General features: G+C 43.3%; 2 protein-coding genes across 6 annotated transcripts in view; one reads left to right on the top strand and one right to left on the bottom strand.

Annotated features, from left to right (window-relative positions):
- Slc25a27 (solute carrier family 25 member 27) overlaps positions 1-2,695 on the bottom strand; it is a 28,380-nt gene extending 25,685 nt beyond the window's left edge. For 3 of the 4 annotated variants that reach the window (XM_036167287.1, XM_036167284.1, XM_036167286.1), the window contains exon 1: positions 2,407-2,695. In XM_036167287.1, the coding sequence (XP_036023180.1) occupies positions 2,407-2,512 (106 nt within the window). In that variant the 5' untranslated portion in view covers positions 2,513-2,695. The remainder of the gene's footprint in view (positions 1-2,406) is intronic. The other variant, XM_036167285.1, reaches the window with a different exon arrangement.
- Positions 2,696-2,802: 107 nt separating this feature from the next.
- The window catches only part of LOC118569796 (24-hydroxycholesterol 7-alpha-hydroxylase), an 84,248-nt gene continuing 62,840 nt past the window's right edge, over positions 2,803-24,210 (top strand). For both annotated transcript variants that reach the window (XM_036168040.1, XM_036168042.1), the window contains exons 1-6: positions 2,803-3,308; positions 9,893-10,028; positions 11,870-12,044; positions 13,847-13,996; positions 17,061-17,151; positions 22,787-22,891. In XM_036168040.1, the coding sequence (XP_036023933.1) occupies positions 3,123-3,308; positions 9,893-10,028; positions 11,870-12,044; positions 13,847-13,996; positions 17,061-17,151; positions 22,787-22,891 (843 nt within the window). In that variant the 5' untranslated portion in view covers positions 2,803-3,122. The remainder of the gene's footprint in view (positions 3,309-9,892; positions 10,029-11,869; positions 12,045-13,846; positions 13,997-17,060; positions 17,152-22,786; positions 22,892-24,210) is intronic.

The following is a 24,210-nucleotide window of genomic DNA, read 5'->3' as shown; positions in this document are numbered from 1 at the left end:
TTTATCTCTTTTCAACAAAACCGTTCACTATCAAGCCTGCCTTAATTTTCCCAACAAGAAACAGCTTATAGTAGCCATACTCTGTTGTGTCTCCTTGAACCACAGCCACGATCATTTGAGACCTGATACAAATTTAGAATACACTTGAAACTAAATTCTACAATTTCATGGGTGTTTTCCTTGAGAACAGATCACAGAACTGATGTTTGAGAGGCAGAAGATGCAATGTGAAGTCAGAATGTCTTCATATACAGGGGTGGCAATGCTCAACACTCTTCAAATTGAGGTAAATATTTAGTTATATTTTTCTGGACTGATAAGTTTTACACATGGTCCATTCATGAGTTCTTTGTAAGTCCCAACTTTATTCATTGAAAAACTTGTTTACATGTTGAATTAGAAACAGGCTTTTTTTTTTTTTTATCTGAAAGCATATTTTAGCTACCCAACCCACATCAGGAAGATCAGACTTATAACATCACATACAATGTCCTGAATAATTCTAAGGAGGGTATTGAGAAGAGGTCATGAACATCGCTGATGGTACTTAAGATTTTTCAGTGACCACTACCTGGTCCAGAATCCATGAATCCATGAATACTTTTTCTAAGATGTGTGTGTGTGTGTGTGTGTGTGTGTGTGAGAGAGAGAGAGAGAGAGAGAGAGAGAGAGAGAGAGAGAGAGAGAGAGAGAGAGAAAGGGTGTTACATATTCCCACTAGGTTTTGAAAAAGTTAGCATCTAGCCAATAATTTCCCTAAACAGATGGATCTTGCATATCCATACTTTTTGTTGTTGTTGTTTTGTTTTTGTTTTTGTTTTTTCGAGACAGGATTTCTCTGTGTAGCTTTGCACCTTTCCTGGAACTCACTCTGTAGACCAAGCTGGCCTCGAACTCACAAAGATCTGCCTGCCTCTGCCTCCCAAGTGCTGGGATTACAGGAGTGCGCCACCACCGCCCGGCTTCCATACTTTTAAAAGTGTTCTATCAACACATGAAGCTAAAATAAAAAAAAATAAATAAAAAGTAAAAAAGGAAGAGGTAGGAGCCTCTACCTAAGAGTTTTGATTTCGTTTTGATTTTGGTTATTTCACAGTTCAGGCTCTCATGCTGAACTGGTGTGTACTCCTCTTCACCCCAACTTTGTTTCCATAGCCTCTGACCCCTAGTCTTCAGATAATTCTCTCCAGCACATGTCACAGGAGAGTCCCTGTACAAGCCAATGAGCTTCAGAGAAGAATTCAACTGTTAATGTAGCTAATCACTCAGCAACCCGATTTTAGATGTTTTTAAAAGCTGGTGAATTTTATTTCAGAAAGTGGATGATAAAAAATGTTCCACTAGCTTTGAGAGGAGAGAGACAAATAGACGGGCCAAAGAGCCTGAAGGAAAGAGTCTAAAGGCAAACAACAGATAGTGTGCTGGCTATACTAGGTATAAAGATAAATAAACCTCCGCTAGAACAAGACTGAGTAACATTTTCAAATGACTAATGCGCTAGAGACACCCCCTTTTTTCTTTTTTTTAATGGACAAGAAAATGCAAGGGTAATGTGGAATTGGTACCCCTCCCCACCAACAAATTGCCATCTGCTCATGCCAGGGTACCATAATCCACTCTAGGTGGTCTGTTCATTTGTTGTTGTTTCTTTTTGACTCACTTAGACATGAATCTGTTTTCTAGAATGTTCTTGTGACACACAAAAATAGCTTCTTTGCAACTGGCAGCAGTTGCAAATGCCTTTCTCTGCATGTGCCCCCACTGCTCTGGAAGATGGCCACACAGGGGTCTTTGAAACTGTAGAGCCAGGACTCATTACTGTATCTATCGACTGCAACAATGCCCCCATTAATAGCCACCCTGCCTAGCATTTACCATTTTTATAAAAATTACTTCTCAGGGTCCCTCCTGTCAGGTAGACAAGATATAGGCTCAAGAAGTGATGTGGCCATCTGACTTCAGGCAGATGTTCAGGAGGAATGGTTAATAATTGAAGTCCCCAAGGTGGCACACCCTGCCCCACAAACTCAAAGGTTCTGAGGCTGCATAAACCATGAAAAAGACGATCTCAGGGAGAATGAAAAATATGTGAACAAATGGACTATGATTCCAAAAAGGTCATCCTCACGAAAGGGGAAATGTTTCCTTGAGAGGTATAAGGGCTCATGAAGAGCCCAAGAGTACTCACTCAGGCATAAGACAACATCCCTGGGAATGGGAAGACAAGGACCCTGGACACCTCCAATCCATGCTCCTCCTGAAGCTGGCCTACTCGGCACCTGACCACATCCTTGCGAGGGCGCAACCTCTGAAGAAGCTCCAGCCTGGAGCAGGGCTGCCCGCCCATCCCTCCCCCAGAGCGATGAGGCCACTCGCTGGGGAGGCCGAGGCAGGGGCGGCTGGTACCTAGCTCGGCCACGGTTGCAGCGCAGCCGGACAGTAGGAACTTGCTCGTCCGGGGCCATCTCTGCGTGAGCGGCAGCAGAGTCTCCTCCTCCTCGGGGACAGACATTCAGCAGCAGATCAGGACCACTGGGCACCCCGAGTCGCCTGTGCACCTGCCACCCTGCCGGCGCCGCCCCTTTTCAGCCCAAGAGCACTCGGGGAGGGACCATGTGCACCAATAAGGCACTGCAAAACCTCCACCAGCTTAGGAGCTGGATCGGTCCAGGGGCCTCAGGTACTGAAAAACAAAGCGGAACCCAAGAGGCTTCTGGGAAATGTAGTTCTTGGGGGGGCTCCGCGCCCTCTCTGATTGGCTGGCAGCTAGGCGCCCTCTGCAAATTGCCCGCTACAGCGCGTGTTCCTTCCCACCCTTCCCAACCCAGGCCTGTGTAGTTCAACTCCTTGTGGGGTTTTGTTGTTGTTGTTGTTTTGTTTTTTTCGTTTTTTTCTTTTTTTGCCTACTGGCCAGAATTTGAAAACAATGCGAAGGTGGAAGGGAGCCACAATGCAAAAATTACACAAAAATCGGGGCGGGGCAAAGGAGCTACGGTTACGCAAGAGAATTAGTTGCCAAAGTTTCAGCTCAAAGTTTGGAAGACCCAGTGCGTTTTTCTCACTCGGCAGGGGAGGAGGAAGAAAGGGAGAAGGACGTTTTTAAACGTCTGTGATTCTGCAAGATGGGCATCATGGAGTTATTCTCACCATTAGTCATCGCCGTCCTGGGAAGCTGTGTTCTTTTCTTATTCTTTCGATGGAAGAATTTGCGCAGACCCCCGTGCATCCAGGGCTGGATTCCCTGGTTCGGAGTGGGATTTGAGCTTGGGAAAGCCCCTCTTGAATTTATAGAGAAAGCAAGAATCAAGGTATGTCGCTGTGCTGGGGGTCGGGGGTCGGCGGTTGGAGGGAGGCAGTATTTTATTTTCAAAGTATGTTTTTATTAAGCGCAGTGTTAGAACATTGGACATAAGCATACTTCCGGCAGTTAATCACATCTGTTGTTTCTCTCCTCATGATCTTCAGCTGTGTCCTAAGCAAGGTATCAAGAAATTAAATGAAAGACAACGCAGCTTGTTGGAAGTAGAGATGTCTTTTAAGTGTTAATGACTTCCTCGCATTAATTCAAAGTGTGTGCTATAAGCGTGTAGTACTTGGGGGAGATTAGTTTCCATGACTTCAGTTTGTGAAAATGAGTAATAAATCTGTGTCACAAATAGAGATAACACTATGACTTTGTAAAAACTTGTTTTGCTAAGTTATCTTTACAGATTCCAGGCTTGCTATTTTCCTTTCTTTCCTCTATGACCCCTGGATGTGTCTATAAAAGTTTTTGCCCTTAAAGCAGCTCTTGAATGTTGCCCACTTTAAAGAAGACACTTTTATTAGTCTTTAATTTTCATTCGTATTTTAGCCTCCAAGATCTTACTATATTTGGTTGGTAAGGTGGCTCAGTGGATGAAGTGCTTTCTACACAAGTATGAGAGCCTGAATTCAATCCCCACTGCCTACATTTAAAGTGTGTGTGGGGGAGCAAACAAGTGGAGAGAGATGGCTTAGCTGTTAAGAGCACATACTGCTTTTGCAGAGGACGCAAGTTCTTTTCCCAGCACCCACGGTGGGTTGGATCACAATCACTGACAACTCCAGCTTCAGAGCTCTGAAGCCTCTGCCCTCCAAAGGTGTCGGTACACGTGCACATACCCATATATAGAAACACACATACACATACAGATAAAATGGATCTTTATAATAATAATTTTTTAAAAAGAGCCAATGTGGCCAAATGTGCTCAGATTCCATTGTGGGAGAGGCAGAGACAGGAGAATCTTTGGAGCTCACAAATCAGCCAGTCTAGGCCAACCACCAATCTCCAGGTTCAATGAGAGACCTTGTCTCAGAAAATAGAGTGGAAAGCCAGCAAGATGGCTCAGTGGGTAAAGGTGCCTGCTACCAAGTCTGACATCTTGAGACAGATCTCCAGAACCCATATGGTGGAAGGAGAGAAGCAACTCCCTCCGGTTGTTCTCAGACCTCACACAGGTGTGATACATGCATGCCCATACTTATGTAAACCCAATATAGGAATAATACTTCCTTATCATTAAGTATTTCTCTCAGTCTGTGTGTGTGTGTGTGTGTGTGTGTGTGTGTGTGTGTGTGTGTGCATTGCATAATGTGTGTGTCCACTCACGTGCAGGTGCTTTAGGCCATGCATGAAGGAGCATATAGAGATCAAAGACTGACCAGGGAGGGGCGTCTTCCTAATGCACGTCTCCACTACATTTTGTTAGGACAGGGTCTCTCACCGAATCTGGAGCTCATCCTTTCAGCTAGACTGACTGGCTAGCAAGCCTCTGCACGTCTCTGTCTCTGCCTGTCTCTGCCTGTCTCTGTTCCCCAGTGCTGGGGAGGTAGGGATGTGAGCGTCTATGACTGGCTTTTATGTGGGTTCTGGGAATTCAAACTCTGGTCCTCATGCACAGCAAGCACTCTGTCCACTGAGCCATCTCCAGCCTTGAATGGCTGTGTTTCATCAAATAAGGGTAGGATATTTTACTTAAATCCCAGTAGTGGGGTTGTAAAGGTTGTTGCCACCTGCTTTTCATTGTTTCAACCAATACCTCAGTAGAACTCGAATGTTTTTGGTTGTGAGCCTAGCCTTCAATGGTGAGCCGTCCCTCCAGCCCTCAATGGACATTCTTATTTGTGTGTATGCAGTTGTATTTGACCATTTCTCGGAATAAACTCCAAAATAAACCCCAATAGATTTGCCTGGGGGGAAATGCACAATTAAATTTTCATGATTGTATTGTGTTTTTGCACTGCTTTGAAAAAGATGTAGTATACACTTTTTTTTTTTAAAGACAGGGTTTCTCTGTGTAGTTTTGGTGCCTGTCCTGGATCTTGCTCTGTAGACCAGGCTGGCCTCGAACTCACAGAGATCTGCCTGCCTCTGCCTCCCAAGTGCTGGGATTAAAGGCATGTGCCCGGTGTAGTATATACCTTTAACTTTTGTTTTAGCATATAGATTTGCTTAACATATTAAATTCTGGGCCATACTGGGTGCCATAATTATGTGAAACTAGTCAAATGCATAAAAGATGAAAAAAAATCTTTCCTAAAATAATATTCCTTTGTTTCCCACAGCCTTCCATGGTCATATGAATTTAGTAATTTTTATGGAATGTTTAACAAAGTTGTCTCAGATCAAGTATGTGTGAGGGCTCTGTAGAGCCAACTATTATATAACCCAACACGGAGGGTGGTGTGTGTGTGTGTGTGTGTGTGTGTGTGTGTGTGTGTGTGTGTTCTTTCTCTCATATTCAAAGACTATGGCTCCGTTGTTGGATGTTTGAATCCTGGAAGCTGATTTTAAGAATTATTCTTATCATATGGTCAGGATGGGAAAAGTGCATTAGAGAAATTTAAACCATGCAAGCCAAAAGTTCCAAAGCAGGAATGTTCACCCTCTTCTTAACCCACTCCTTAACCAACACACACAAAAGGAAAACCAAACGGAACCAATGGCTTTTGCTTCTTTGTGTTATACAAGTTCTTCCTGTTCACTAAGTAGCCTAGGCCAGCCTTGAACTTAACTCCTGCTGCCTGAGTACTCAGCCTTGCGAGGACTGGGATTCAGGTGTGCCCAGTATGCCTTGCTCCCACTCAGCTTTCTCAGGCTACTTCCATAGTAGTTGCTTCCTCAGAGCAGTCAAGCAAAGCTCCCTTGCGGAAGCACTAAACTTCCTGCAGCATCTTTGCATGCTTGTGATACCATCGGTCTTCACATTTGAATGAAATTTTGGAAGAGGACATGATCTGCTTCTTCACAGGCTTAGGAGATGGCTCAGGTAGTAAAGTGCCAGAGGGCAAGCATGAGAACCTGGCACACACCTGTGACCCCGGGTGGAGGAAAGGGGTCCCTGGGGCCTGCTGGCCAGCCACCCTAGCCAGTCCCTGAGTTCCAGGGTCAGGGAGAGACCCTGGCTCAAGAAATCAGATGAGAGCAACGGTGGGAAACATCAGTGTTGACCTCTGACTTCTACAGCACACACCTCTACAAACACACACGCACAACGTGTAGATACATCTATGTGTCTCTAGTCCACTGAATTCTCAACTCTCGTTCCCAAGCTCTGTAACACTAGTTCCTTTCTCACCTGTCACCAGTTAAAAAAGAAGAGAATATCACCCTTGTGGGTTTAGAAAACACCTTTTTTTTTTTTTTTTTTTTTGATTGGCACCCAAAGTGAAGTTTGTAAAAGGAAAAGAAGGTAAACTACTTTATGAAAATTGGGGACCTTTTCTCTGTGACAGAACCCCCAAGGAGGACAAAGAGGAAAGCTTCAGAACAGGATAAAGTATGTACAAGGCCCATCCCCCACAAGGACCAGTGTGTGGGTGTGTATAAAGAACCATGGACAGTCAAATGCAAAGTACTATCTAGTTAGAAAATGGATGCGAGCATCATGTCCATGATGAGGGTTTCCAGATGGCAAACACACAAGGTTAATGACAGTAACAGCCACTGGTGAAGATAAAATCAGCCTGAAGACACCTAATGGTCCAACTACTGTGGAAAATACATCAGCAGTTTAACAACAGAACATGCAGCTAATCGTGTAACTCAGCACTTATATTTTTAGATATTTCTCCCGCAGAAATGGAAACTCAGGCTTACACTGTAACCCGGCCATTGCTTTATCTATAATCCCTTTTTATAATACCCTTGAAATAGCACCCCGAATGTCCTTCAGCAACTGTCCTGTGGAATGTGTGGAATTCTGCTCAAAAAACATATAGACATGAAGCCTCCACAACACCCAGAATCTAGATATCTCTCTGGAGAATGGGGATAATGGGAAAAGTCACTCCCAAGCGTTTGTATGCAGTCTGACATTAAATTAAGAATAGGAGAATAAAGGGGGAAACAAATAAAACCCAAACCCACTGTGAGTCCCCACACTGAGTGATTTTCACTACGCAGAATGCTACAATGAGCTTCTTTCAACAGTGCCAGCCTGGGGTGGCAGTAACCTCAGTGGCTCCGTGTGTTTGAACGTGTTCTCCACCGGAAGCCGCTAACTAACCATGTTATAAGTCCCTAACTAACCTACTAGGAAGGCCACTTTCCCAGTAGAAAGCTAAGAACGAACATATAAACTCAGCCTTAACAATGAGAATGACCCGCTCTCTTTGAAGTATTGATTAGCGAACAATTATAATATTGGGAGGCAGTGATGATGTCTGGGTCATGGGTGTGAGAAATGGTACTTCAGTTGGCTTTGTTGTTGTTACTTGTTTGTTTTTGGTGGTCAGTGATTCTAGAGCCTTCAGTTTGCCTAGTAGCACCTAATAGTCTTATCAAGAGTGTGCTACATGCCAGTCTCATGAAGTGTGAGAATGAGTAGCATTGAAGTTGAAATGAGTGTAAATGATGTCTTGAGATACTTTTGAGACTCAAAATGGCATGCAAATGTGTGGCTCATTTTCATGGCTTACAGTTTATTTCCATCATTCATAATGGGTACTAGAGCATAATTAGAATGCTCTGGAAATGGCATCTATTCGTTCAGTCAGGTCATAAACTCTGTTCTAGCTTCCATTCTGTTGCTGTGATAAAACCAGCCAGCAGCAGTTTAGAGGAGGAGTGGGCTTTTTTGGCTTACACTTCCAAATGAGAGTTCACCATTAATTGAGGTCATGGCAGGAACTCACAGGTAGAAACTATGGAGGAACACTGCTTGCACACTCATGTTCATCTTATACAGCTTAGGACTACCTGGCCAGGGAATGGTGCCACCCATAATGGTCTGGGCCTTCCTACATGATTGAAAAATTAGTCAGCCCTCTCCTCCCAACATGGCACAGGCCATTATGGTCTAAGCAATCCCTCCATTGAGACTCCCTATTCATTTTACTGTAGGCTCAGTCAAGTTAACAGTTAAAGCTAATCAGGGCAGACTCCCGGAAGGCAAACCTCATGCTAGAAATTATGTGAGAGAGAAGGGAAAAAATTACTACTGTATCAGGAAGAATGTATAGTTTGTGAAGTCTGAGCTCTGATGCCAGAAAAAAGAGGAAGGTCACAGAAAGCAGGAGGATGAGGCGAATGCTTGGAGTCCTAGACAGACAAGACATGCATTATGCACCAGCAAACAGGCCAGACACCCAGGCAAATGCTAGTGCATGTAAATGTGTGATGGCTTATGCAGGCAGGCACACACACATACCAGCACACAGGTTGCAAGTAGGTACACAGACCTACACAGGGTCTGGCAAAGGCCATATTTTTACAGACTCATACAAAGGTGACAATTTGCCAGAAGTGGTTAAATAACAGACTATTTTATTGCTGACTTTGGGAGTTTCTGAACCTCCAGTGTCAATCAGTTTTTGCTGAGTCATAGCCACCTTGTAGCTATCATTAGCCATCTTTGGTTGAGGCCTGGTATCCATGTAGCGCCAGGATGTCTAAACATAAACAGGCCCCTAAGGTCTTCTGTTCCCTTTAGCTTTGTATACTTCTCTTGAGCAATAGCGAGCTATTGGTGAAATTATTAAGGCCACTCCACGTAGTTAAAAGGGAGGTTTATTTTGTGGGGTAACTTACAAATGAAGGGGTAGGTTGCAGGGTCTGGGAAAAGTATAGCACAGTCTGACAGTGTTCTCTGGAGAACTCTGCTCGGTCTACCTCCAGCGTCTAGGGTCCCAGAACCAAGAGAGAAACTCTCCTCTCAATCCTCGGTCTTCTGCTTCCTCCTCCACCCTGCCTTGTGGGCGTGACCATTACCGAAGCCTCAATGGGGGTTGGAACTTCCAGGCCAATGCTGAGATGGCTATCCACTACAGCGAGCTGTATGTTGCTTATAAGTTTCTTGATATCTTGAATAAAAGGTTTTAAGATCACTATGGTGATACATATATTCTAATTGTTATTTTCTAATAACCAAGAAAGGAAGATAGAATATGCGTCTTATTATATACATTTTAGGACGAAATGAATTAGGATTCATATAATTTAAATGTGACCCACAGAATTTCTAGCAACTACTAGATTTAACCATATTTTCAAGTCTGGGCTATTACTTCATCATTGCTATTCTTCTTTTATTTTATTCGTGTGTGTGTGTGTGTGTGTGTGTGTGTGTGTGTGTGTGTGTGTGTGTGTGTCCACACATATGCATACAGGTGCACACATGTGTGTAGGTACCTGTGGAGGCCAGAAGAGGGGATCAGATCTTCTGGAGTTATATATGGATAGCTGTTGAACTGCCCAGTCTGGGTGCTTAAAGCTGAACTCAGGTCCTCTTCAAGGACAGTATACACTCTGAATCACTGAACCATTGCTCTAATCTCAGCATTGGTATTCAGGAGGAAAACTATGTTATACATAATCCACGATTCAGAAATGCTTACTAATATATCTGTGTTTTGTGTTTTATTCTAGTATGGACCAGTATTTACCATCTTTGCCATGGGGAACCGAATGACCTTTGTTACTGAAGAAGAAGGAATTGATGTGTTTCTAAAATCTAAGCACATAGATTTTGAACTAGCTGTGCAAAATCCTGTCTATCACACTGGTAACCACTATTTTTAGATAGTTCCTTTGAAGTATAACAGTGAAACCCAAGAGTTATTTTGAGTAAAATTACATCCTCAGTCCTCTATCAAGAATAGTGGAGGGCAATTAGTTTGTTATTAAAGTAGGATTAGAAGGAAGATTTTAAAAAGTATATGTAATAGACTGGGTCATTGAAAAGGAAATTATTGGCAGTCTAATACATTTAGGTTTCACTTAGACATGTGAGTGAGATAGGCTACTGTCACTGGTGCATTTTAGGGATTATATGGAATCTCTAGTATGTTATAGAACCTAGGTATTATGAACTACAGCCTTCTACTGTGAATACAATGTTCTGCTGGCTATAGCTCTTGGCTTGATTATACTCTGCTTGCCCAGAGTAGTGCCCTGCTTAAGAAGCAAGCCATTAATATGGCCTCTCCTGAGAGTGCCCATAGGGGCAGTAAGACTAGCTGGGCTGATTTCTCCTTCCTTACAGTCTCCATCTGTCTTAGCTCAGTTGTTATTACTGTAGAATGTGCTTCTCGAGTGGTTGTGTCTCACTTTCTCCCTAGGTCCTGAGCCCAGACCGTGCATCTTCCCCAGAATGCCTGCCCTGGCTTCTTCTTGCCTAAAGCATCCTTCTTCTACCCCCTGGTTCCCTCCCCACCCCCTTCCTTTCCTCCTCAGAGTCCTTTAATGTACTTTGTCATGCATTTCTTAGTATTAAGACAAAAATCTTTGAAAACCTCAGTGGTTAAAAGTTTAACTACTTTTCTATTGAAAGGCCAGTATATTAGCTAAATTAACTGCTCTCTAGTGTTTGTTGATACATAAGCTATGGAGTTTCTGATCGATGAATATAAATATTTTGAAGGCTCTTCTTCTATGTGCTAACATATTTCTTCAGTAAAAGAACCAACTTGTCTGCTAGAGGCACAGGGTATTATTGGAATGCTCACCTGAGGCTCCCCAGGGCCCTTTCATGTTCATTTCTATGGATCAGATGACATCTGTTGACATTTACTCTTTAGCCAGCCTCTTATCCCCGTCAGACAGTCTACTACCATGCTTAGGAGAGCCAAGTTTAATTTAAATTAATTTATACAAAATATAACCTGAACATAGCAGAATCATAAAATACAAATTATTTTTTAAAAAGATTCTGTAAAGACTTTCAAAAGATACTTTTATTGGATAATCAAACTAGATACACCAGTTAAAATTTTTTTCAGAAAGTAACCTAAGAAACCAAAACTCTTGACCCTACCCTGACCTAATTTGAAGCTGGTATTTAGAAGGAAGAGGAATACTTCTACAAAGAAGTATTCTAGCTGGGCGGTGGTGGTGCACGCTGTAATCCCAGCACTCGGGAGGCAGAGGCAGGTGGATCTTTGTGGGTTCGAGGCCAGCCTGGTCTACAAAGCAAGTTCCAGGACAGCCTCCAAAGCTACAGAGAAACCCTGTCTTGAAAAACAAAAAAACAAACAAACAAACAAAGAAATATTCTATAGTGGGATCAGAGTTATTCTGCTAAAGAAATTTGAGGGATATTGGTGTGTGTATAGAAATGGGGATTTGGGTGGGAGAGTAGTGAGTGTTCAATGTGTAAATAATAGCTTTCAGAATGCTGAGAATTTCAGGATACTATGCATTTTCAATATGCCTTGACCATAGATCTGGATGCCCTCTCATTCCTTTATAAGTCATCTTGCCAAACAGACCTACTGATTCTGGATGCCGTGAGGTCTTGGCCAATAGTCTTCACTGGCCAATTTATAGCAGAGGCATATAGATTATATGCTGCAAGAGATGGCTGCTTTTCATTGTTGTTTTGAAAATCATTCCCTCTGTCTTTAGCACAGATTCCAAAGAATGTCTTTTTAACACTGCATGAAAGACTGTATGTCTTGATGAAGGGGAAGATGGGTACTTTCAGCATACATCAGTTTATTGGGGAGCTGACTGAGAACTTTCATGTGCAACTGGAAGATTTAGGCACTCATGGGATAATGGACCTGGACAACTTTGTAAGGTAAATAGTAGTTGTTTTCATCTTCACATAAAAACTTGAAACTAATACATTGGATTTCAAAATTCACCTGCTAGATTAATGTTCTCTAACTAAGCTACTATGAGATTTTAAAAAATCATTTAAATTCTAATTAATAGGCACTTTCTAGATTGCATTCTCACTTTATGGTGAGCAAATAAACCAACAATCATTTGACACATGAATAGTCATAAAGTCTTCTTGTGAAAAACTGAATTACCAAAGCATTTTCTCACCTCACTAGAATCCCAGGATTACAAAGGTAGAGGTGACCTGGAAGTGGAATGAGGCTATACACTCTCAAAGCCCTACCCCACAGTGATGTACTTCCTCCAGCAAGACTCGGCCTCCTAAACATCCCATAACCTTCCCAAATAGTGCCACCAGCTGAGACCAAGGGTTCAAATACAGAAGCCTCATTTCATTCATGCCACAACAGATAACATCAACAGATATTTCAGTAGGCAATAGTTTAAAAATGCAGACTTTTGTGAGAAATTAAGAAATGAGTGATTACTATTACCTCCTTCAATTCCTGGTGTATTTGCCACTACATTCAGAGACACGAGTGGTAGCCTACTTCTTACTATTTTCTAAATAAATTCCTATTGAATGGCATTCATTCAGCTCATTTCTGTTTATTGTTTTGCATTTGTCTGGGTCTAAGATGTGTGGTGATATTTTATTTGTGCTTTGATAAATAAAGCTTGCCTGGAGATCAGTGGGGGAAGGCCATCCATTTTAAGTAAACAAAGTCAGGCAGCACACACCCTTAATCTGATCACTTGTCAAGCAAGGTCTATGTGTGTTCAAGGCCATACTAGGGAACAGAGCCAAGTGTGGTGACACACGCCTTTAATCCCAGTACCAATTATAGAGACCTGGAGGTCTGTACAGACAGACAGTGACAAGGAAGTGAGGTAGCTGGGCTAAGAGCCAATGAGGGGGCAGAAGAGCAAAGCATGTAAAGGTGTAGGTAGACAGGAAGTAGCTCACTTTTGGAAGCTGCAGAGTTGGTGAGGTAAGGTTGAATGGTGGCTTTTCCTATTTCCCTGATCTCTAAGTCTTTCATCCCTATATTTGGCTCCATGTTTTTTATTTAATAAGACCATTTAGAAATTTATCTACAAAGATGCTTCCTTAGAATGGATTTTTAGATCTTTGGGGCTGAAGACAGGACTCAGCAGTTAAGAGCACACATGCTCTTCCAACGGACCCAAGTTTGGTTCCCAGCACATAAATAGCACAGCTCACAGTTGTCTATAGCCCCAGTGCCAGGGAGATCTGACTTACCTGATCTTCCAAGGCACTTCTGTTCATGTGCACACATCCACACAGAGACACATGCATACACACATGATTAGAAACATGGTTTTTGTTTGTTGGTTGGTTTTTTGGTTTTTCGAGACAGGGTTTCCCTGTGTAGCTTTGCACCTGTCCTGGAACTCACTTGGTAGCTCAGGCTGGCCTGGAACTCACAGAGGTCCGCCTGGCTCTGCCTCCCGAGTGCTGGATTAAAGGCGTACACCACCACTGCCCAGCTTGTTTGTTTTGAAGAAAGTGTTTTTTAAATCTTCAGATAAACATATTCATGTTTCATTCATCCTCGAGTGAATGATAGCGTGACTTCCAGCAGCAAATGTTAAAACTTCTTAAGAATGACTGTCTCTAAAGCTGTATCACATTATCCATGGCTCATTTGTCATTTTCAGATGATTCCATCTTGGTCTCTAAAACTTTCATTGGCTGCTTGGTTGACTTCCTGAATGTCCCTGTCTTCGCAGGCATCTTTTTTATCCAGCCACGATCAACTCTCTCTTTAAGAAAGGGTTGTTTCTCACAGACGAGAGGAAAATCAAGGAGTTCTACCAGCATTTTAAAACTTACGATGACAGTTTTGAGTATGGATCCCAGCTGCCAGAATGGCTCCTGAGGTAAGGTGGCCTTTGATTGCAATTGGTTCTTTGATCATATTTCTTTTCAGCAACATACATCTATAATCTATCTAATCTCCATCTTGCTCTCTGTTTAATATGTGAATGCACATGTGAGCCCTGTATGAGTGTGGATGACATCAGGTGTCTTGCTTTATCATTCGTCATTGTAGGTTTTGAGACAAGGCTGATCACCAAGCTGAGAGCTCACCATTTTGCCTAGACTGGCTGATCATTGAGCCCCCAGCATTCCCCATTGCTGCATGGGATTGCAAGTGCATGCTTCTGTAGCTGGAGAGCTTCTCTCCAGGTTCCACCAAGCCCCCGCCGTCCCACAACCCACGTATAAAATAATCACTCAGATGCTTATATTACTTATAAACTGTATGGCCATGGCAAGGTTCTTGTTATCTACTTCTATCTTAAATTAACCCATTTTTATTAATCTATACTTTGTCATTTGGCTTGTAGCTTACCTGTACCTTACATCTTTCTTGTCATGGCCGCAGCTGGCAGTGTCTCCCTGCCTCAGCCTTCCTGTTCCCTGAATTCTCTTCTCTGCTTGTCCCGCTTGTATTTCCTGCCTGGCTACTGGCCAATCAGCACTTTATTTATTTTAACCAATCAGAGCAACACATTTGACGTACAGAACATCGCACAGCATGTTTCCATGCTGGCTTTCATGTGGGTGCTGGTGATCTGAGTTCAAGCTTGTGCAAGTGTTTTACCTTCTAAGCCGCCTTCCTAGCTCTCATTTCTCTTATTTAGTTATTTAACACTTTATTTTTATTTCATGTAAGTATATGTATGTAGGGGTGTAGTGCACTTGCCTTAGTGAATGTGTGGAGGCCAGAGGAAAACTTTGGGTTTTGGTACTCGCTTCCCACCTTGTTTTAGACAGGATCTAAAACATCGCAGCATAATTCAGGTTGGTTGGCCAAGCTTCAAAGGGTTCTATTGTCTCCATTTCCCATCTCTTTGTAGGAATGAAGGGATTACCCATGAATGCTTCCATGACCAGCTTTTAGTAGGTTCTGGAGAGTCAGACTCCTCTGGTCTTCAATACTGTGTGGCAAGTGCTTTATCTACTCAGTCATATTTCCAGCCACGTTTCTTCCTCTTAAGAAGAATCACATCAGTTAAGGTGGAAGGCAGCTGTTTCTGTGACTTTTTTTTTAATGGTGGTGAGAGAGGGTATGGTGGTCTCCCTGTATAGCCCAAGCTGGCCCTGGAAGTCATGGCCTCAGGCTCCAGGATGCTGACATTGCAGGAGTGCACCATCACACCAGGCTCCGTGATCTGTTTGTTTTAGTGTGCACATGTGAAGTGAAGGAGGATATCTGTTCTTTCTTCCTTCCTTCCTGCCTTCATCCCCATCTTCCTGTCCCTTCCTTTCTGAAAAACAGTGTATGTGAAGGGTGGGGTGGAAGGAGGGAGGGAGGGAGGGAGGGAGGGAGGGAGAGATAGGGAGGGAGAAGATGAGAAGATGACATGGAGAATGTATTGGATGCTCTTCTCAAGTATAATGTGTCACTATTGAGTTGATTCTGTTTGAATCCATGCTGAATCAGCCCCTGCCTCAGTAAGACATAAGTAGGCATCATCAAATGCTTTTGTAATCATTGGCTCCACTAAACATTTGTAAAATGCAGTGAAAAGTAACTGCATTTTAAAAGGTTCTTGGCAATTGCTCTATGTTTTATCCTACTTGGACAGTGATAGATGGCATGGATGGGTAACTTATAAACAATACATATTTATTTGGAGGCTGTGACATCCAAGACGAGGGTACCAGCAAGATGGTTTCTGAGGAGAACTTCCTTCTGGGGGCAGACTGTCAACTTCTGACTGTGCCTTCAGAGGGGAAGAGGCAAATCAAGAGCTTTCCGGTGTTTTATAGACACTAATCCCGTTGATAAAGAGTCCACTCTTGTAGTGGGGAGCTGCTCTAGCTGTGACCTTTCCAGTGCTTTGTAGATGCTAATCCCATTGATAAAGAGTCCACTGTTGTAGTGGGGAGCTGTTCTAACTGTGACCTTGAAGCACCGCCCCCAGTGAGGTAGCAGGTAACTGTTATACCTGCCTGTGACCTTGAAGTACATGCCCCCTGGGGTGTGGCCACTTGGGACTCCTAAGACCTGGGATGCACTTATGTGGCTCTCTCTTCACCTCCTCTGGTTCTGGATGCTGAGATCTTGGACCAGGCAAATCAGCGTGAGACATAGCTCAGCTTTCCGGGACCCTACGATTAATCTCCCACGGCAGTGAGCTAACCACCAAATAAATTCCTTTGCTTGTTAAACAGACTCCGTAGATTTCTTGAATTACTCTCTATCTTGTAATATTGTCTTTAACACCCAGCTCCTAATACAATCACCTCCAAGTTGAGAATGTCAGGACTCGATTTTGCAGGGGACCCCGATCTTTAGCAGTGGATGGTGGGAAAGGTCAGGGGAGAATAAAATGGTGACAACCGATGGGCTTGGCTTAGCTAAATCAGCCTCTGGCCCCTGTGTTGGACTTTCAGCTGTCACTCTTAGGACAGGCACAGTGAACGTGAACCAAGCAATCAACGCACCATTTTCCTTCAGTAGCGGGCAGCCCGGTAGGAATCCCAATAGCTATTTACAAAGGCACTGAAATGTGTTCTCTTATCCCCAGTTTTACCTGTGAACTAACAATTCAGAAGTGGACCTCTTTGGACATTCTAACTGGAAACAGAGATGAGTTTGAGGAAATTATTCTATTTTCAGAAGCATTCTTTCCTTTTTAAAAATATAATTTACTTATTTTTTTATTTTATGTACGTTGGTATTTTGCCAACATGCATGTCTCTGTGAGGGAGTTGGATCCCTTGAAACTGGAGTTAGAGACAGTTGTGAGTGGCCATGTGGTGCTGGGAATTGAACCCGGGTCCTCTGAAAGAGCATTGAGTGCTCTTAACCACTGAGCCATCTCTTCAGCTCCAACATTCTTTCCTTTTATGTCATAACCTGTCACCCTAAACACTCTTGCAAATCACTAATTATATGGGTTTTTTGGTTATTGTTGTTTTTTAATGCAGAAACTGGTCCAAGTCCAAAAGATGGCTCCTGGAACTGTTAGAGAAAAATATTGAGGAAATAAAAGCTCAGAAGTCTGCAGGTCATTCTGAGGTGAGTGTCCTCCTCATTCATTAAGATATATGTAATGAATGTGGGGCTAAACAGTAATTATTACAAAACATCTTTTAGCTAGGACATGTGTGTGATTGGATATAATTTTTGTACCATGTGATACACTGGGCATGCTTATATACATTATTTTAATATCATAGCCTCACAGCACCAAGGGATTCTATTCTATAGGGTTACAAAATGTGTGCTACAAACAATAAAATTAAATTAAACTCTTGTTTTGTTTTGTTTTGTTTTTCTCACAAAGTTGGCTATGTCAAAGGACAGAATTACAATTTAAAAGTCTTTGTTGCTTTATGACATAATTCTCAAATTAGGCAACTCCCCATTCTGTACAACAGATGAAATGTTTTCATACACTAAGTAGAACAGCTTGGTCTTATAGAGCAGGGTTTTCAACCTGTGGGTCACGACCATTGGAAAGCACATATTTCTGATGGTCTTAGGAACCCCAACCATAAATGTATTCTCTTTGCTACTTTATAATTCTAATTTTACTGCTGAATAGTGTCTCAATTCCCAAGACCATTGAAAATATGTGTTTTCTGATGGCCACAACCAGCAGGTTGAGAACTGTTGAGTAGAGAACTATGAAACTCAGAAACAGCAACAAAAATGCTTCCCTTCTAAGACTGAGCACAGAACAAGAAAACTATGACCAATGGCTTAAAATAGGATTATTCTGGCTACTTAATGAGGGAAGGAGTAAACTGGACTCAGCATCCTTGTCCTCACTCTTGACCTGTCTGGCCATCATCAGCTTCTCATTCTCCCCTAGATTTCTAAAAAGGTCCCACAGGAGCTTAGCTTTCATCCAAAGACTTTGGTTTGGGCAACACCATATTGATTGGTTGTTGTTGTTGATTGGTTATAGGTGCCTGTCCTTACTCACCAGGCCAAGGTCACCTGATATGGCCTCAAGACATGAAAACAGGCAAGGTTGGAGGGGCCACAGCTAAACTTATGCTGTGGCAATTTTATTAAGAGCAATCGGAATTTTTATACTTCTATCTGAAACAGAATATAATGGGAATTGCCAGGATCAATAGAGATGTAGTTGCCAGGTCACAGTAATGTTTGCAAGCTATACAAGGGACACAAGATTAATATCTAAGGCCAATTGTCCTGTCAGGCTTCCTGGACTTCCAAGGGAACATACAGAGAAACACAAAGTGGCCTGAATGCTTCACTGCCTGAGGGAGCGTGTCGGTCTCTCAGGAGCTGGAAAGTACACTGTGGCCCAGGAGCCACTTCACTAGTTGTCTCCATGACTGTAAGGAGCTGATCCAGTGTGAGTTAAAACATGAGGCAGGAGCAGCAGTCCCCAGGGGTTATTCTGGAGCCATGATCCTCAGCCCATAGTTTCAGTGTGGTACCCAGGTGATGGACTACCAGCATCACCTGGGTACCACTCACAAACTATGGGCTGAGGCTTGCTAAGTTGGGATGTTCACCCCTGGCTGTAGTTAGAGTTACCTCTTGGAAGTTTTAAGGAAAGTCAGATCTGGTTCTTTGAAATGCAATCCTAATTAGTCTTAATAATAAAAACTTGGAGTCAGATATTGAACGTGAAAGCTGAAAGATCCAAGAAGCAGAGCAGCCAGCCACTAAAGATTTCTTAGTCTTATGAAATATCAGACCGAATGGGCAGTATCCTGTCTCCACCTGCCTTATATTCTTGTCTCCACCTCCTGAGTGCTGGAATTTAAGGAGTGAGCCACCATCACCCGGCTAACTAGTGGCTAGTCCCGCCCTCTGATCTTCAGGCAAGCTTTATTTGTTAGAACACAAACAAAATATCAAACAATTCCTGAGCCCTGAACCCTCAGAGCCTGGGTTCCATTTGGTCTAGGTTCTAGGTTTCAAATTTGGTCACCAAGCATGTGACCTACACAGGACCTAAAACCTCACATTCCTCACCTGCCTTGTAGAACATTAGGAGGTTAAGTTAGTTAATTTTTGTAAAGGGCTTACAACATAGTAAGGATGAGGTGAGAGCTTGTTTTTGCCACTATTTAAAGACTCATCTCAAGAACAGGAAGACGGCTCTGTTAATAAGGTGCTTGCCTTGCAAAAATGAGGACCTGAGTTCCATCCTCAGAACCTATGTCATAAAACTGGTCCTGTACTTACAGTTCTCACACTGGGGGACACAGGCAGGTCCCTGGAGCTCACTGGCCATACAGACGAGCCTAATCTTCTATTTTCCGGCCATACTAAAGAACAGGGTAGGAGGTGGATTCTGATAAGTGAAAATACCTGTTGCTGTCCTCTGAAGCCACATGTATTCACATGCTCATGCATGTAAACCTACACACACACACACACACACACACACACACACACACACACACACACCTGTACACACATAAACATAAATGCAGAGAACACATGGTCATTTAAAAACTGGGCCTGAAGATCTGCAATCCCAGCTACTCAGGAGACTACGGCAGGAGAATGGCAAGTTCAAAGCCTGCCTGAACAGCCTAATGAGACTGTCTCAAAATAAAAAGAGATGGTTGTGATGTGCTCAGGGAGAGGGTGGTTTCTTAGCATGCTGAGGCTCGGGTTTCAATCTCTAGTACCAAAAACAAACAAATAAAAAGTAAAAAATCTGCTTCCATTATTTTAGCATTCCAAAATGATATAGAGAGCTGGGCAGTGGTGGCACACGCCTTTAATCCCAGCACTCGGGAGGCAGAGGCAGGTGATTCTCTGTGAGTTCAAGGCCAGCCTGGTCTACAAAGTGAGTTCCAAGACAGGCTCTAAAAGCTACGCAGAGAAACCCTGTCTCAAAAAAACAAAAAAGAAAAAAAAATGGTATAGAGAGTTTCTGATTTTAGTTGTAGATTGTCACCAATAATGCTGCTTCACTCTAGAGAGGACAGCCTTAGGAAAAAGAAATATGTAAATGATTTGCATCTGTGATGGTTAGTTTTAATTTTCAAATTAGCACAATCTAGAATCACTGGGAAAGAGAACCTTTAATGAGGCCTTGACTTGCCTGAAGTGGTGGATTGTAATCCAGAATGATGAGCTAAAATAGTTCTTTCCTCCCCTAAGTTCCTTTTGTTGGGGTACTATTATTTTTTTCTTTTTAATCACAGTTGCAGGAAATGAAATCACACACAGTATCTTTCTCCTTGTCTTTGTGTCCTTTCTGTTGCTATGATAAATATGCTGACCAAAGGGACTTAGGGGAGGAAAGGGTGTATTTCATTTTACGCTTCCAGGTCATAATTCCTCACTGAGGGAAGTCAGGTCGGGAACTCCAGGCAGGACACTGGAGGCAGAAACCATGGTGGAACTGTGCTTGCTTAAGGCTCTGACTCATTCATCAGGCATATGCTTCACCCCTAGTGGGCTGGGCCGTTCTACAGAAGTTAACACAGTCAAGACAATCCTTCACAGACACTTGGAACAGCTAGATGTGCTGTACAGCAGCAGAAAATGAAATCCACAGTTTAAATGACCAGCTCTGCTATCCCATCACTATGGACGTGATAGATAAGGATGCACCAGCTAATTTTCAGAAAGCAGTTACTATGCGCCAGTCATGGTTACCCATTGCATGAAGTCATTTCTTGTTTCTTATGACAACTTTACTGCCAAGAAGACGATTGATTGGCAGGGCTAACCAATCTGGAAAACTTGCATGCTTCGTTAACAGCAAGTGACACCAGCAACTCCATTTTCATCCTGCTGATGTGTGCATTTCTTTCCCACTAACTTCTTTATTGTGCTATTTTCTTCGTGTGAATACTGAATGTGAATAATAGTAGCTGTGTCTGTCTTGGAACCATGCTAATATACAAATGAGCTAAACACCCAGAAAGACCTTAAAACTGCACTGGCCCCAGGCAAGCAGGGGCTCGATCATAGCACCCATATTGTTTTCCTATCATGGTACCCAGATAAGATTTAAAGCACTTCCCTTGTCTGAGTGTCTGCCCTCTGGTGGAGAAACAACCATGGACAAAAGGAAACTGCAGAACCCCCTGCATGAAGTCAGTTATAATATTTCTGTGGTCGCCTGGAGAACAACCAGAGTGGGTTGTTTAGCTCTGAATTGGTGCCATTTAAGTCAAAACATCTGTTTGTTTTCCCAGGAGCTTGACCTGAGCTCCTTGCATATGCTGGCCAGCCCTCTACTTCTGGGATAGATCTCTAGTTCTCCCTTTTACTTTTTATTTTGAGGAAGAATTTTACTAAGTCTTCAGATAGGGTCTTGAACTCATTTAGGAGCCCAAACATACTTTGAACTTGAAATTCTCTAGCCCTAACCTTCTAAGTTGTGTGATTATAGCCCTGTACCACCAGGCCTAGCTACTTAATTTTCTTATGAGTAGAGGTTTGCTTGTGTTAAAAGGGTAACGTTTGGGTTGAGTATGTAGCTCAGCTAGTAGAATGCTTGCCTGGTACGCAGGAGGACCTGATTTCAATCTCTAACATTGCATAATAATAATGGTAACAGCTGGGTGTGGTGGTGCATGCCTTTAATCCTGGTATGAAAAGGTAGAAGCATGAAGATCTCTGTGAGCTCAAGGCCAGCCTCGGCTACATAGTGAGTTCGAGGTCAGCGAGGCCTACATAGTGAAACTCTGTCTCAAAAATCAAACACGGTATTTATGAAAATATAAACATCACAAGTAATCAAGCAATCCTTAGCAAAAAAACAGAAAACAAAACAAACAAACAAAACCCAAAACCAAAAAAACAACGTTTTGGGGCTGGGTATAGCTCAGTTAGAAGAGTGCTGGCCTATCATGCACAACACCCCAGGTTCATCTCCACTACTGACTACAGCAGGTGTGGTGGTGCATTCATTAATCTCAGCAATAAGGAGGGAGAAGGGGAGGAGCAGGAGCTCAAGGTCATCTTCAGCTCCAGAGGAAGCTGACTGTTTCAAGTATTTTATTGGCAACTGTACTAATATATACTTCTCAAAATTTTATGAGGTGGGTGCCACATCAAGGCCATCTTATAGATGAGGAAATTCAACTGCTGGGATAGTCTAGTGGTTTATACAGGATCATTCAGTTCCCCAGCAGTGAAGCCACAGGGCAGAAATTCATCTCTGCTCCCCTAGAGTTCCTGTTTCCCATCCCCATACTGCCACCCAGGGTACATGTGCCTTAGTGCCTTAGACTGCACACCTGTGAGTATCAGACAGTGTCTCTTGAACTAAAGATGAATGAATGGTCCCAGGGTCATAGGTCAGTATAGGCCAAGTGCCCAATGAGCAGCATGGGGATTTGAGTTTCAGACCCCCCCCACAGCCCACACAAAAATCTGGGTGTAGTGACACATGTCTGTAACCCCAGCTCTGGATAGGTGGATTCTTCAAGCTCATTGGCTAACCCAGCTGGCTGAACTGGGGAGCTTCTGGCTCAATAAGAGACTCTGTCTCAGAGATAAAGGTGGAGCCTGGCGGAGGAAGGACACCCAGTGTCAGCAGCCTCTGGTTTCCTTGTATGTGTGCTTGCCCATACATCCACACCAATAAGTACATAGAGCACACACAGAGGAGAGAACGATAGAATGACTTCTTGTTTATGGACGTCGGTCCTCATCACATAGCTGTGGTCTAACAATAGTCATTTCCTTCACACAGACCCTCTTGCAGATCATACTGGATACTGTGGAAATGGAATCACGCCAACACAGTCCTAACTATGGACTCCTGATACTTTGGGCTTCTCTGGCCAACGCTCCTCCTGTGAGTACAGGGGGACAACAGTGCACACTTCGATCTGCTTGACTTTTGTTTGTTCTTTAGCATTATTTTCTCTTTCTCTTCAGTTCTTCACTTACTTTGGGGAACAAAAAGATAACAGTGGATTGGGATGTAAGATAAAGAGCAAAGGTGAAGGCTTGATAGAATCCGACTAGGTAGCTCAGTAGGTGAACTGCTTGCCTCACAAGCTACAGGACCTGAGTTCATAAATGCTGGTGGGTGTGGCAGGTTGCCTGAAATCCCACTGCTGGAGAGGTGGAGACCAGGGATCTATGGGGCAAGCTGGCCAGCTAATCTAGCCTGATCAGTGAGCTCTAGGTTGTGAGAGCCCCTTTCTCAGTGAATAATGCAAAGAGGGACCAAGGAAGGTGACCAGCATCAATCCCTAGCCTCTACAGGTAGGAGCATTTATGTGCACACATGTCCACACACACTTCTGCACAAACATAGATGCATACACACCAGGTGCATGTACACACACACACACACACACACACACACACACACACAGCACTCACATATACATATCAATTCCTCCACCTCCCCAAAAATCCTACCCCAGCATACTAAGGAGGCAAAACCTAGATCCGGAGAGAATTCTGCCCCTTGACATGCTTGCCCTTTGAGCCCCCTGTGTACCGTTTAAGGGGCTCTGACTCTGTCAGAATGGGTGCTCTGTATGCTGCATAGTTTAACAAAGCCTAGCCCAGCTTTGAACCAGGGTGAGAGAATGGCAGCTGATGGTTTCAGATGGAGTTACTCATCTCTAGCCGTAGTGGTGGTCACTTAAAATCTCCGTGCCTCCATTTCCTTTGCAGGAAGTCAGGGAGGGGGAAAGAGGGAGAGAGAATATGAATATGAGCATAAAAACTTCTGACGGTGACCCTGGCAGCAATCCCTGGGGTGCTCATTTCCCTACAAGTCTCTGTGAGATCCAACAAGACGCTCTAGTCATATCCAGTGAATGTGAGTGCTCATTCTCCTCCAGGGTACCAATGTGTAGCTGGAGTTTTTCTGGTCCTGCCTGGCCAGGGTCAGGACAAATCTCTCACCGGCCAGTCCCAAAGCTGCTCAGACCCAACCAAGTAAATACACAGAGACTTATACTGCTTACAAACTGTATGGCCATGGCAGGCTTCCTGCTATCTAGCTCTTCTATCTTAAATTAACCCATTTCTATTAATCTATAAGTTGCCAACGTGACTTGTGGCTTACCAGTACCTTATATCTCGCTTGTTACGAGGCGGAAGGCAGCCTCAGCCTTCCACTTTCCAGAATTCTCTTTTCTGCTTGTCCCGCCT

Source organism: Onychomys torridus, chromosome 18, assembly GCF_903995425.1.
Source record: "Onychomys torridus chromosome 18, mOncTor1.1, whole genome shotgun sequence".
NCBI lineage: Eukaryota > Metazoa > Chordata > Mammalia > Rodentia > Cricetidae > Onychomys > Onychomys torridus.
Note: the sequence above shows the minus strand (reverse complement) of the source record. Positions and strands in the feature narration are given on the sequence as shown.